Source organism: Geospiza fortis, unplaced genomic scaffold, assembly GCF_000277835.1.
Source record: "Geospiza fortis unplaced genomic scaffold, GeoFor_1.0 scaffold157, whole genome shotgun sequence".
In the NCBI taxonomy this organism is placed as follows: domain Eukaryota; kingdom Metazoa; phylum Chordata; class Aves; order Passeriformes; family Thraupidae; genus Geospiza; species Geospiza fortis.
In genome coordinates, this window is record NW_005054314.1 from 7,794,725 (window position 1) to 7,806,733 (window position 12,009).

Genomic DNA, 12,009 nt, shown 5'->3' on the forward strand with positions numbered 1-12,009 from the left:
GCAGGCTCTCGGGCCCCTTCTGCGTGTCCAGGTTGGGCTGGTTCTGTTGATTGTAAAATCGCAGCAGACACTGCTGGTTGCAGAAGTGTTTGATTTGCCCCCGCCAGTGGATGGTTTCCAGCAGCTTCCCCTGACGCTTGCAGGCATGGCACCGAGCTGCCTAAAGCCCGCATCAGCAGGAGAGAAACAACGAGTAACTAACCACACCCCCTCCGAGTGCAACACAACTCTCCAGTGAAAGGTGCACATCGCAAGGTGCAGTGAGCTTCCCCACAGCAGTGCCCTGCCAGTGCCAGCCAGGGACTCCAGCGGTGCGAACTTCTCCCAGCAGCACTGGCCGCGGATCCAGCACTGTGAGCTTCCTCAGGGCAGTGCTCTGTCTGGCAGGATCAGCTGGGGACTCCAGCTACGTGAGCTTCCCCGTAGCAGTGTCCCGTCATTGCCAGGCAGGACTCCAGCAGTGCCAGGTTCTCCGCAGCAGTGCCAGCCAGACTCCAGCAGTGCGAACTTCCTCAGTGCAATGCCCACTTATCTGGGTGCCGTGCCCACCACAGCACTTAGCACAAGCTGCCAGTGCCAATACTGACCTTGAAGTACCAGAGCAAGTATTTGCTTTTGCAGTCTTCACTACAGAAGTCCCAGGTGCTGCCCTCCAGCTGCTCGGTGACCGCCCGCTGGCAGGTCTGAGAACAGTAGGTGCAGGTGATGCAGCACAGGCCCAGGTTCTTGGTGAAATCCTGTTTGTAAAGAAGCACACACCCTGCGGAGAAACAATAGGAGTGAAACCTTCCCAGGATGAACTGGGGGCCTCCCTGACCCAAACATGACCAGAATCCAGGTCTGCGGAGACAACAGAGCACACGCAACACACTGTAGGGAACAATCCAGCACTGGCCCCTAGGGCTGGGATAAGATGGGACCTCACGGGGACTTGCCATCTCTCACCTCCATGCTTCTAGGAAGAGTCTGACTCCAACCTCCTGTGTGCAGGAACCCAGCAGGCAGGGCAAGGCCAGGTCAGGCCAGCCCAGACGCAAGAGCGTAGAAGTGCATGATGACAGGAGGAGCGGAGCTGCCACCTGCTGTCTCCCCAGCCCCCAGAGAGAGAAAAGCTGTGAGAAGGCCCTCCCCAAGGACACAATGAACGGTAAAGATCTTGCCCTAGGGCCTGGCTGGACAGCAAGCCATCCCCACAACAGTCCTCCCTTCACTGCATGGCAAGGCTCTTGCCCCAGGGCCTGGCTAAGACAATCTCCCCTCTGTTCCTCTCCATGCTCTCTTCTCCTCCCCCAGCATGGGCTGGCATGGGGGTTCTGCCTCTCCCATGCCTTCCCCAAGTACCTTCGCTGCAGAAGTTCTTCTCCACTCCAGAGAAACGGATCTTCTCATGCAGCAGCTTCTCCTGCTTGCAGTGCTCGCACTGAGACACCACCCCACGCAGCCGCTTGAAGTCCTCGCAGCAGTCCTTGCAGCAGAACTGATACACCTTGTCCTGCCAAAGAGACCACAGCCAGGTCAGCCAGGCTGCCAGGAGGTTCCCACACTTCTCAGGGAAGCAAGAGAAAGACTACAGGGCTGAGTTAAGTCCTCAGCTCTCCTGGCACAGGATTTGGCAGGAGTGGTCTCCTCCTGCCCTTCTGACATCTTGCTGAGTATCAGGAGTGCAGCACTCAGCACAGTCTCCAGGCACATCTCTGCAGCTAAGGCATTCAGAGGACTGGCAGAGGAGGAGCTCTGCTTAGAGCAGGGAGAGGAAGTACCCCAGAGGTTTTCAGCAGTGTTGGCCTTCACCTCAACATTCCCCCGGGTGAAATCCTCACCTGCCAGTCTAGGATCTCCGGCTTCCCGCTGAACAGATTGTGACAGTAATGGCAGTTGAGGTGGATCCCACCTTCGGGGCTGGTGCGCTGCAGGAGACAGAGACAGCTCCTGGGGGGAGAGCAGCTGGAGGGCAGCAGGCACCTGCCTCACACTGACACCTCCTCCATGGCCTGCAGCCTGCCTGGCCCCTCGGACCTGCTGCCACTGTGGGGACTGGCTCACTCCATCTCATCATGTCCCAAGCTCCTGGAGAGATGATTCCTGAGAGCAATTTCCCTTTGCTTCCAGTGTGCTGGGTCCAGCTCTTCTCAGGAAGGCAAGCTTGCAAGCTGCCACGCCACTGGATTTGAAAACTTAAATGATGAGGGCTCTGCTACCTCTTCTGAGGATTTCTCTAAAAGTCCTGGAAGCACAGGTGCCTGATTTCTATTTTCAAGATAATGCAACTTAAGAATTCAAGCAGCCTCTCATCCCATTTTCTGCTAGATTAATCTGCTAGATTAAACAGCATTTGGTGTCCTGTCCACAATGCATTTAGTATTTGGTGTCTTATCCACAAGGATATATTTATTAATAAAGTAATTCCTGGTTTTCTTTCTGATAACTTCAGATAAGACATTCTGCAAGTGCCTCAGTACAAGCGTTTTTCAAGCCCAAATTTAATTATTGGGTTTTTCTTCAGAATACTTCCAATTTTTCTTCAGCATTAAAAATGAAGTGGACATTGGAGAACATCCTTCCTAGATGTGCATCATTCTAGACAGCTCTTTTGCTCCCTGGCCCTCAAACATTAACTCTATGTTCACCTGCTTGTACTTACAATAAATTAATCCTTCCTTGTGTGGCTGTAAACTGAGATGCTCATACTGAATAGTTTATCTGGTGTAATTCCATGGCCTTTTCAAAATCCTTACTTTCCAGGATTTGTATCTCCACACTGCCTGAGTAAGGCTGATACAGGATCTTGCACTGAAACTGCATTTAAGCACGCATTAGGAGGAACCAGCCTTGTCAATCAATCCAATTGCTTTGCTTTCTGTGACTACCCTGAATGCAGCATGGGCTAACACTTCACCAGTTTTTGCTTCATCTGCTAAATTTCATCATGCTTACTTTGACTTTATTGCCAAATGATCAAGAAGATGTTGAAGTCCTTGGACTTAACACTGATCCCCAAGAAGCCACTTTGAAACATTCTCTTCAGTGTTTTTTCTTTGACAAGTATATTCTGAGATCTGCCAGCAACACATTTCCTAACCCAGGTGATGCATGGGTTCACTCATATGTTTACAATGCTGATTTTATATGGTAATAATTCAAGTTAGATGAATTAATGAAGTCCCAGTTGGGAAAAGTTGCAACCATTTCTAAAATGGGTAGAAAGGAGGACCCTGGAAACAACTGAACTGTGCAGTGCCTGTGAAGATCATGGAACAGATCCTTCTAGAAGCTGTGCTGAGGCACATGGAGCACAGGAGTGCCAACACAGCCAGACAGGGCACCAAGGGCAGTCCTGCCTGACCAACCTAGCTGTCTCCTCAATGGAGTAGAGGGAGAGGATTCTGCCCCTCTGCTCCACTCTGGTCAGACCCCACCTGCAGTGCTGCCTCCAGCTCTGGGCTCCCCAGCACAGGAAGGACATGGAGCTGTTGGGGCAAGCCCAGAGGAGGGCCATAAAAATGACCAGAGGGTTGGAACAGTTCTCCTGTCAAGAAAGGCTGAGAGTTGGGATTATTTAGCTTGGAGAAGGCTCTGGGGACACCTTATTGTGGCCTTTCAATACTTAAAAGGGGGCTTGTAAGCAAGATGGGGACACAGATTTTAGCAGGGCCTGCTGCAATAGGACAAGGGGTAATAGTTTTAACCTAAAAGAGAGCAGATTGAGATTAGCTATATTTTTTTCACAACATGGGTGGTGAAACACTGGCACAGGTAGTGCCCTAACCCTAGAAATATTCAAGATCAGACTGGACAGGGCTCTGAGCAACCTGATTTAGTTGAAGATGTCCCTGCTCACTGCAGGGGAGGCTGGCCCAGATGACATCTAAAGGTCCCTTTCAACCCAAACTGTTCAATGATTCTAGTCTTATGAAATCTACAACGCTAAAAGCTCTATAGCTACACTACTCACACTGTTTGTGCCCTCAGTGAAGGATTACAATCAAGGATTTATAAAAAAACCCCCAAACAAACAGAAAGAAACAAAAAAAACCCCACCAAAAACCCCAAACAACCAAATGTCTCCACCCCTCCCACCAAAAAAAAAAAAAAAGCCCCAAACAAATAAAATCTCAAAATGAAATGCTGCAACTGCTGGTAACTAACTCTTACCTCTAGATTTTCTATGTTTTCTCAGTTGCCCAAGACATGTCCTGGCCTGAGTTTCTCAGGTCTTCCTGGCTGTTACTTTGTTCTTTGACAACTGTACAAAACTAATATTCTTGAAATTGCCTATGAATACCACAGACATCTCACATATGCTGAAAGTTAACATCAGAAGATTAAAAATCACCAGTCAAACCTTTGAGGATTATTAAACAAGAGGCATCCAAGCCTGCTAGTTGTAAATTTTTAGACAACACATCCTGGAAGACTTATGTTTCTCAGTGACACCTGGCTGAGAGGGCAGCTCTGCCCCTTTCCACCCAGCTATCAGGTGTGCACTTGTGCTTTGCTGGCTTACTTGTGCACTTGCTTGTGCTCTCTTAAGGCCTCTCTATCTCAAACCACTCGTGCAGCACAGCTCTGCACTGCCCTCCTGCTGGGCATAACCTGATAGACAGGAGTGAATTGCAGCCCACTTTATCCCAATGGAGGCTGGGGCAGATAGGGCCGAGACTGGGATTTGAGCAATCACACTCACTGCAACTCCTGTGCTCCAGAAGAGACTTTCTTAGGAGCCCTCTGTGAGGAGCTCAAGGAAGGTGGAGCCTCTGTTTAGTGTGAAAGGAGGCATGAGCTCCATGGCCCAGCCCAGCATGAAGGATATTTCAGTACCTGGAATTTGGTCCAGCAGCTGGGGCTGCAGAACTGGTAGACAACCCGGTCTGTCTTGTTGTAATAGCAGGGTTCAGATAAACTCTTTCTGCAGAAGCTGCAGGGTCTAGGGGGACCTGATGAAACAGATAGGAATTGGTGAGGGCAGCAGCACAGGATGTGGGACTGGATTCTGAGGAGGGCATGCAAGCTACTCACTCATCCTCAGTCTGACAAGCTATTGCCACAAAGCAAGGGACAAGAACAGCAGGAAACTAAGAGCATCAGATTCTGCTAGGACAGAAATATTAAACAGATGGGAGAGCAGAGTGGCTCACAGAAGTGACCCTGGCTCTGTAGGGATTTGGACAAAACAGGCTGCAATACTTGTCCCACTCCTGGACACCCCAGTACACCATGTAATGGGCAGGGCAATGCCAGCACAATCCAGCACTACACCTGCTCCCAGCATTCATTCTCAAGAACAGCAATGTACACTACTCTCTGTATTAAGATGTCCACATGCTGCAAGGGTTCCTCCCTCTGCACTTCCACTTGTCTCACTGGACCCTTCCCCCAGGCTTTTACCTTCTTTTCAGTCCCATCCATAAGCAATAAACAATACCAAGGAAGGAATTAAGTGGAGAGGTGATGATTCCCTCTACACAGGTGCACTTACCAACTAAGCCTGACTGCTTCACTTTGTGGGAGGTAGTGCAGCAAATGGAGCAGAACAGGCCCATCTTGCCACTGCGATCCACGTTGGGCAGCATGTCAAAGTTCTTGCACAGTGTCTTGCACCACATGCAGGGGTACACCCGCGTGTTCTTCTGCAAACACAGAGCAGAAGAGAGCTTCCAGGAGACCATCACAGCTGGCAAGGTCCAGCTACCACATCCCACCCCACTGCTGAATCCACTATAGGACTGCTCTCCTGTAGTGACCACCTGATGCCAGGGACAGGCTCACAGTCTGCAGATTCAGGTGGTGGTAGCAAAAAAAGCTGCCTTTGGCACTTCAATTTCTCATTTCAAGGGTAGCCTGGCAGGAATACAGAGTTTGGCCATCCCTTCCAAGACAGTAAGTGAAGACTGCTCAGGTGGCAGAGGAACATACCCAGCCCAGCTTTAGGGAGACATCCAGAAGCCAGTCCATGCTAGCTGCATATACCAGTGTCACTCTACCACCAGTTCACTGACTTTCTGACCCATGCTTAGGTCCATGGTGGGCCCCATGCAGATAAAATCGATTCTGTTTGCCTGCTTCAGAGTTTCCCCACAGCAATCTTTTAACTGCTTTGTCAGCAATCAAAGACCAATGGGATTCCAGTCACCTGCTATTTAATAAAATGCCCTGTGCCACACCAAGCAAAGTTGCTGTGTGCCCATAGAGAACCACCCACCCCATGCAGCTGCCCCCACTCACCTTCTTGTAACTATTGAGACATGCAGAGTTGCAAAAGCGTTTTTGCTGGCCTTCATGGAAGAGGTACTCCAGGGGCAAGCCCTTGTTGTAGATATAAAGTCCACAGTAGTCACAGCAGTTCGTTTTCAGCCCCTTGGTGGCCCGGAACTTGGTGAAGCAGGCGTCGCTGCAGATGCGGTGAACCACGTTGCCATTGCTGACCTCGTGCTGGATCTGCAGAGACATCACTGCTGTCACTCCCAAACCACCACAGGCTCCCTCCAGTGCAGCTGTACCAATGCAAGCACAGCCCTTGGCATAACAGGCACTAAAACTCTGGGAAGTGCCATACTGGAAGCTGGTGTGGACTTGCAGTGGCCTCCCTTGGCAAAAGTCAGAGGAACAGGGAGAGCAGAGTGACAAGAAGCAGTGAGACTCAGGGAAAGGAGAAGCTTGAGAGTGAACCCAAGCCAGCTCAGGGCCTGAGGCCTCACACTACAGGAAAACCTGGCAAATGCCCTGGTCTCGACCAAGACTAAGTGCTGTGAGTCCTAAGCACATTCTCCAGGACATGGGAAGGACAAGGGATTTGTTTACCTCGCCAGGTTTGTGGCAAACACTGCAGCGGCTGGTGTCCGAGGCATCTGCAGACTGAGGTGCTGGTCTGTGCTGCTGGGCCTCGTAGAGGGAAAGGCAGACAGAGGTGCAGAACTCATGGAAAGAGCCACCTGAACCAATCTGAGCAACCACAGAGTCCTTGGTGTTCCAGATCTCCCTGGGGATCAGGAGGGGATGGGTTAGTGCAGGGACATGTGTGTCCTGCCACAAAGGGATAGGATGGCTCACTGCAATGTACAGGACTTTCTGGTGTCCCAAAAAGTTGGCAAGAACTGTCTCACAGCAGCTTCTGTCCTGGCCCAGGGGAGAGGTGTCTGAAGACAGAGCATGCAGGAGATTGTTTTGAGGGGAATATGGGGCACTAAGTCCGGGGACAGGCAGGGAAAGCAAGAATGTGAAGGGGTGTAGGGAGCATGGGATGGGCAGTGTGTGAAAGAATACATGGGGCAGCAGCTAGCAGTGGGCAGGAGTGATGTGGCTGAGCGAGGGCCAGAGGAAGGGGACTGGCAGGAGAGCTGTGGAGCAGTGGAGTGGGGTCACAAGCACGGGAGCACTGAGGAAAGGGGAATGAACACACACTTTTTGCAGAAGGTGCATATCTTCTTGCCAGGTGGTTTTTTTGAGAAGGTGGTGAGACAGGAGCTGGAGCAGAAGAGCTGAGGAAGGCCTTTTCTCTGGTAGGCAGTCTGGCCCTTCTGCAGCGGGGTCCGGCAGTTGGCACACGTCATCTTGGTGAAGGAGGAGCGGGCGGCTCGCTGCGCCATCTGAGCGCGCAGCGACATCCGCGTGGAGCGCCGCGTCCGGAAAGGGACGAAATCCTCGTCGTTGGGATCATCCACCATCGCATCAGAGTCTTCATCAGACACTGGAACTGCAGAGCAGCAGAGCAAGATCAGAAACCCCTCGTCAGGAAGTGAGAAACTGCTGTGAGACACAGGCTGGGATTTTCTGAGTCACCTTTCTAGAGTCCCTCTATGTACTTTGTTCCTGTCTGGGTGGAATGATAAAGGGATCCTTAAAAGAAATTTGGTTGTAACTGGAGATGAATCAAGAGGTGTTTAAACAAACCAGGCTCAAATACAATTCCTGTCTAGGAAGTCATGATATGCCAAGGTTGAGCAGAAGCCCAAAGTGTGAACATCTACTCTGTAAGAACTGTTAGACTGGAAAGGGAATGTGTTAATCACCAGATTCTAGTACAGGCAGGCAATAAAGGAGCAACACACAAATACTAGGGAATGGCAAGGTGACATTCAGTATCTCAAAGAACAGACACTTCACTTCAGGAAAATCTCCAAAATGCAACCTTCCTTCAGACAGCCTGCTCTCATAGAGAGAATGGAAGAAAGTTCCTGAGTGGGGAGATGGAAGATGAATTTCCTGGGAACACCCCCCAATCTCATCCTGTAACTTAGTGCTTGGTGCCCACATACCACTGTAAAAATACTACAACACTCCCTGTTTTGACTTAAGTGCCCTGAGAAAGCAAGGCAAATACCCCAGGATGAAGACTTGTGGACCTGTCCTGTGTAGAAGGGAAGTCTGAATGAAAGTTCCAGAGTTCCCACTGTACTCACACCATGAGCTACCTGCCCACAATGGATCTGAACCATTCTCTCTGGCTGAAAACAGGGATTGGCCAACCCCAGTTACTCACTGCTCTCTGAGGAGTTCACAGTCTCAGGCCTGACAGTTTCTGATCTTCTGGGTCGTTCACTTCTTTTCTGCTCCTAGAAGACATTCAGAAAATAGTTAGGCTAACTAGCAGCTAGGACAACCATGGATAAATATCCGAGATTATGGTGAAGTTCCAACTTCTGGGATTTGGTTTCCCAATACCTCGGCTGAAAATGGATAAAACTCCATGGATATCTGATCAGAGCTGGCAAGACAGAGGAGGGGGGGAGTAGGCTTACGAGGATGACATTTCAGCTGAGGACAACAGGGACACACTGAAGCCACATTACAGCATAGTGGCAGTGCACAGGGATCATTCTGTCACAGGAGTCATGCAAACTCCTTTCCAGAGGGCTGACACGACAGCCAGTGTCCCTCACAGAGTCTGACAACAGCCAGCCATGCTCTGTGCTCCTGTACCATACATACTTGACTGCATTCTCCTCACCTTCTCAGCTGGCAGCTCACTTCCCTTCCCAGACAGGCTTTCTCCTGGAACAGAAGCACAGAACAAGCTTGCATCTAACACCTTGCTTTTCTCAAAAAAAAAAAAAAAGAGCACAGGTGTTCTCCAAATGCAGCCACCCTTTGGGTCAGTCAGCACATGAAGCCCTAGCCTGTCCTGGCTACCAAGTACAGTTCTGGTGGTGGAGGGCTCCTAAACCCACCACCTGTAGTTGCAGATCCAAACACAGACTGGGAGGAGCCCTGTAAGGGGGAGACCTCCCTGCATGGGGGAGGCAGGCTGGGTGGGCAGTTACCTCCAACTGCTTCTGACCAAGACTGAGCATCTCCTGGGGATGGCCAGCCTGGGCAGAGGAACTTTGCCTATTGGAAACACCTGGTGCTGACCCTCAGTTCCAGCAAAGACTGCAGCAATGGAGAGAGAGTGAGCTCTCTGAGTGCAAAGTCAAAGAGCACAAAGCCCCCTTGGTGACATTCAGTACAGTGCTACTTGCACACAGGGCCATCTTAGACCATCACTGTCTCATTCTTGGCTACTGTCTACAATTGCTAACAGTTATTGGAAGAGTTGAGATGTTTCAAATAAAAAAAGCTGTGGCTGATGTGCAGCCACAACTTTACTGGGGAAGCTCCTTGCTTCCACAAGCACCAAAAATCAGTTAAAGCCATGAAAGCCAGAGCAGGAGCTTGTGCAGACCAGAACATTATTCCCTTTACACAAGAGGCTTTGCCCAAATCTAGACTATCAGAAGAGTTGGCTATTTCCATAGCAGGGTATGAGCTGGAATGTAGAGCAGACTCCAGCTTCAGCAATGTGTAGGTGATGACCTGAGAAAAAGGAAGCCAGATTTTGCTGAGCCAACAACTTACCTGCTGGTGGTAAGGCTTCCTGTGCTTTGAGTGCACTGTTTTCTTTGAGTGAGTTCTTCCCATTATCATCCCCTTCCTCTGCCCGGTTTTTCTCCACAGGCTCAGGGGGCAAAGCTGCAGTTCTGCTGTCTGGGCTCTGCTGCACCTCTGCCTCCCCTGCCAGCCCTTCCCTCTGCAAGGGTAAGCTTTTCCTTGGTGCCTTCAACTTCATCTTCTTTGTTTGTTTAAGACTGAGTTGGGGTGGGGGCACTGTGGGACTTGAGGACTGTGCTGTGATTTCTTCCTTGGCCGGGGCACTGCTGAGGTCCCTGGAGTCAGGGACAGGTTGTTGGGGTGATTCAGGGGCATTGTCACCAGACAGTGCAGGAATAGCAGCAGCACCATCTTCCTTTACATCCCCAGAACAATTTTTTGGTGCATCCTCCCCTTCTTTCCCTTTTTCTGGACCAACAGCTTCTCTAGACAGGGCAGAGGAGTCTGCTGGTCCACCCTCCACGTCCTGGGAAGGTTGTGCCTTACACAGCCCATCCAGACCCTCTGGTTTATCCACCAAGTCAGAGGTTTTACCCAAATCATCCCTGACACCAGGTTTCTCCAGCACATCCAAGACACCAGGTTTATCTAGAACACAGTCATTTGATTTATTTAGTTCAGACACGCTGTCTGCTTTCACTACAAGGTCCAAGTCCTCATCTGCAGTCATCTGCTTGGATTGATCCCAGCCAGGGGGCTGAAGAACTGAAACTTCCTGGGTAGAAGCTGTTTGGGAGCCCAGAAGATCTTCACCAAACTCCATGTCAGCAGGGAGGTCACCAATGAGCGGTTTGTCAGGCAAGGACAGCGGGTCCAGAGATCCTGAAAATTCACTGGAATCCATTTAGAAGATGGCAACTGGAAATGAGAGAGAGACTTGCAAGTTAATGAAAAGCAGTCTAACATAGAACATGAACTGTCCACTCTTCTGAACACTGCTGGAGTAAAACAAGGCCCAGGAATGCTGCCAGGCCATAAGCAGGACACCAGACACCAGCAGCTGAATCACCTTTACTTGTGAGAGTACAAAAGTCAGCAGCAGAATGCAGTAGCTTGGTATAACAGACCTTTGGGAACTCTACAGCACTCACACATCTCACCACAGAACAGCAAAGAAACTTGCTTATGCTAAATGACACACTGGGGTATCAGAGCATTAATTCAGGAGGCTCCACACCAATGTTCTGTGGAGATATCCCCAGCCCTGCCTTCTTCTCTATCCAAATAATCTGGTCTGTCCTTTCTCCTGATCTGTTCTTACGGAGCTAACACATTTTTAATTTTTAAAATACCTTTTTTTCTCTTAAACATATTGGTAGAAATAACTCCTTTCAAGCCCTGAAGTGTGAGTCTTAACAAGATACAGGATGACAACATGCATTAATCTTGTCAGAGGACAGATATAAACAATGTTACAGTATAACTACAGCTACTGCATAGCCCCAAAATTACATAGGCTAATATTCAGACATGGAACAACTGGAAAAGCTTAAGTTAGAACTAGGAGGAGTTCTGGAGGGTGGCAAGAAGAAAGCTCTGATAGTAAAGCTCTGATGTTAAAAGCAGTCATAAGAAGAACAAGTAGCAAGACAGCCACAAGCAGGCAATGCAGAGTCAGGAAAAAAGACCAGTGTGACTTTGCAGGGCACAAACAGCGACTTGAACAGGAAGGTGTGATGCAGACTGCCAACCTCAGAGGGAAAGTTAGAGCCCAGCTCCTCATGGTTGACATCATTGTAAGACAGAAAGGTCAAGACTTAGAGATGAGGCAAGTAATATGGTCTAAAACTGAATTATACCCCCACAAGTAGATAATGGTTGACAAACCTGATGAGGGAAAGGGAGAAGGAGCTGGAGTCTGCAAGTGGGAAGGCAGTGCAAGACTTGAAATAACATCATGTCCCCAAACAGGCTCTAAGTAGACACTACAAAAAAGGCACTAGAATCAAATGATGTGGCAACAACCTAGCCCTTCCTATCAGAGTAATTCCAATTCTAAATTTAGCACTGTTTTAAGCCCTGAATGAGAAGACACTGTATTTCTGTTTATTTGGGCTTACAGTGAGCATAACTCATCTATATCAATGAAGGAGGAAGCCTGATTTAATTTCACTGATGATGGCTGTTTAACTCATTTTTCATATC

At 49.5% G+C, this 12,009-nt stretch overlaps 1 protein-coding gene across 2 annotated transcripts in view; it reads right to left on the reverse strand.

Annotated features, from left to right (window-relative positions):
* ZMYM3 (zinc finger MYM-type containing 3) overlaps positions 1-10,900 on the reverse strand; it is a 22,476-nt gene extending 11,576 nt beyond the window's left edge. Inside the window, exons 1-12 of one of the 2 annotated variants that reach the window (XM_005419867.2) lie at positions 9,832-10,900; positions 8,945-8,988; positions 8,477-8,549; positions 7,399-7,690; positions 6,799-6,976; positions 6,223-6,435; positions 5,477-5,627; positions 4,819-4,934; positions 1,821-1,907; positions 1,342-1,492; positions 588-760; positions 3-160 (exon numbers count right to left, since the gene is read on the reverse strand). In XM_005419867.2, the coding sequence (XP_005419924.1) occupies positions 3-160; positions 588-760; positions 1,342-1,492; positions 1,821-1,907; positions 4,819-4,934; positions 5,477-5,627; positions 6,223-6,435; positions 6,799-6,976; positions 7,399-7,690; positions 8,477-8,549; positions 8,945-8,988; positions 9,832-10,708 (2,513 nt within the window). In that variant the 5' untranslated portion in view covers positions 10,709-10,900. The remainder of the gene's footprint in view (positions 1-2; positions 161-587; positions 761-1,341; positions 1,493-1,820; positions 1,908-4,818; positions 4,935-5,476; positions 5,628-6,222; positions 6,436-6,798; positions 6,977-7,398; positions 7,691-8,476; positions 8,550-8,944; positions 8,989-9,831) is intronic. The other variant, XM_031056053.1, reaches the window with a different exon arrangement.
* Between the last annotated feature and the right edge of the window lie 1,109 nt (positions 10,901-12,009).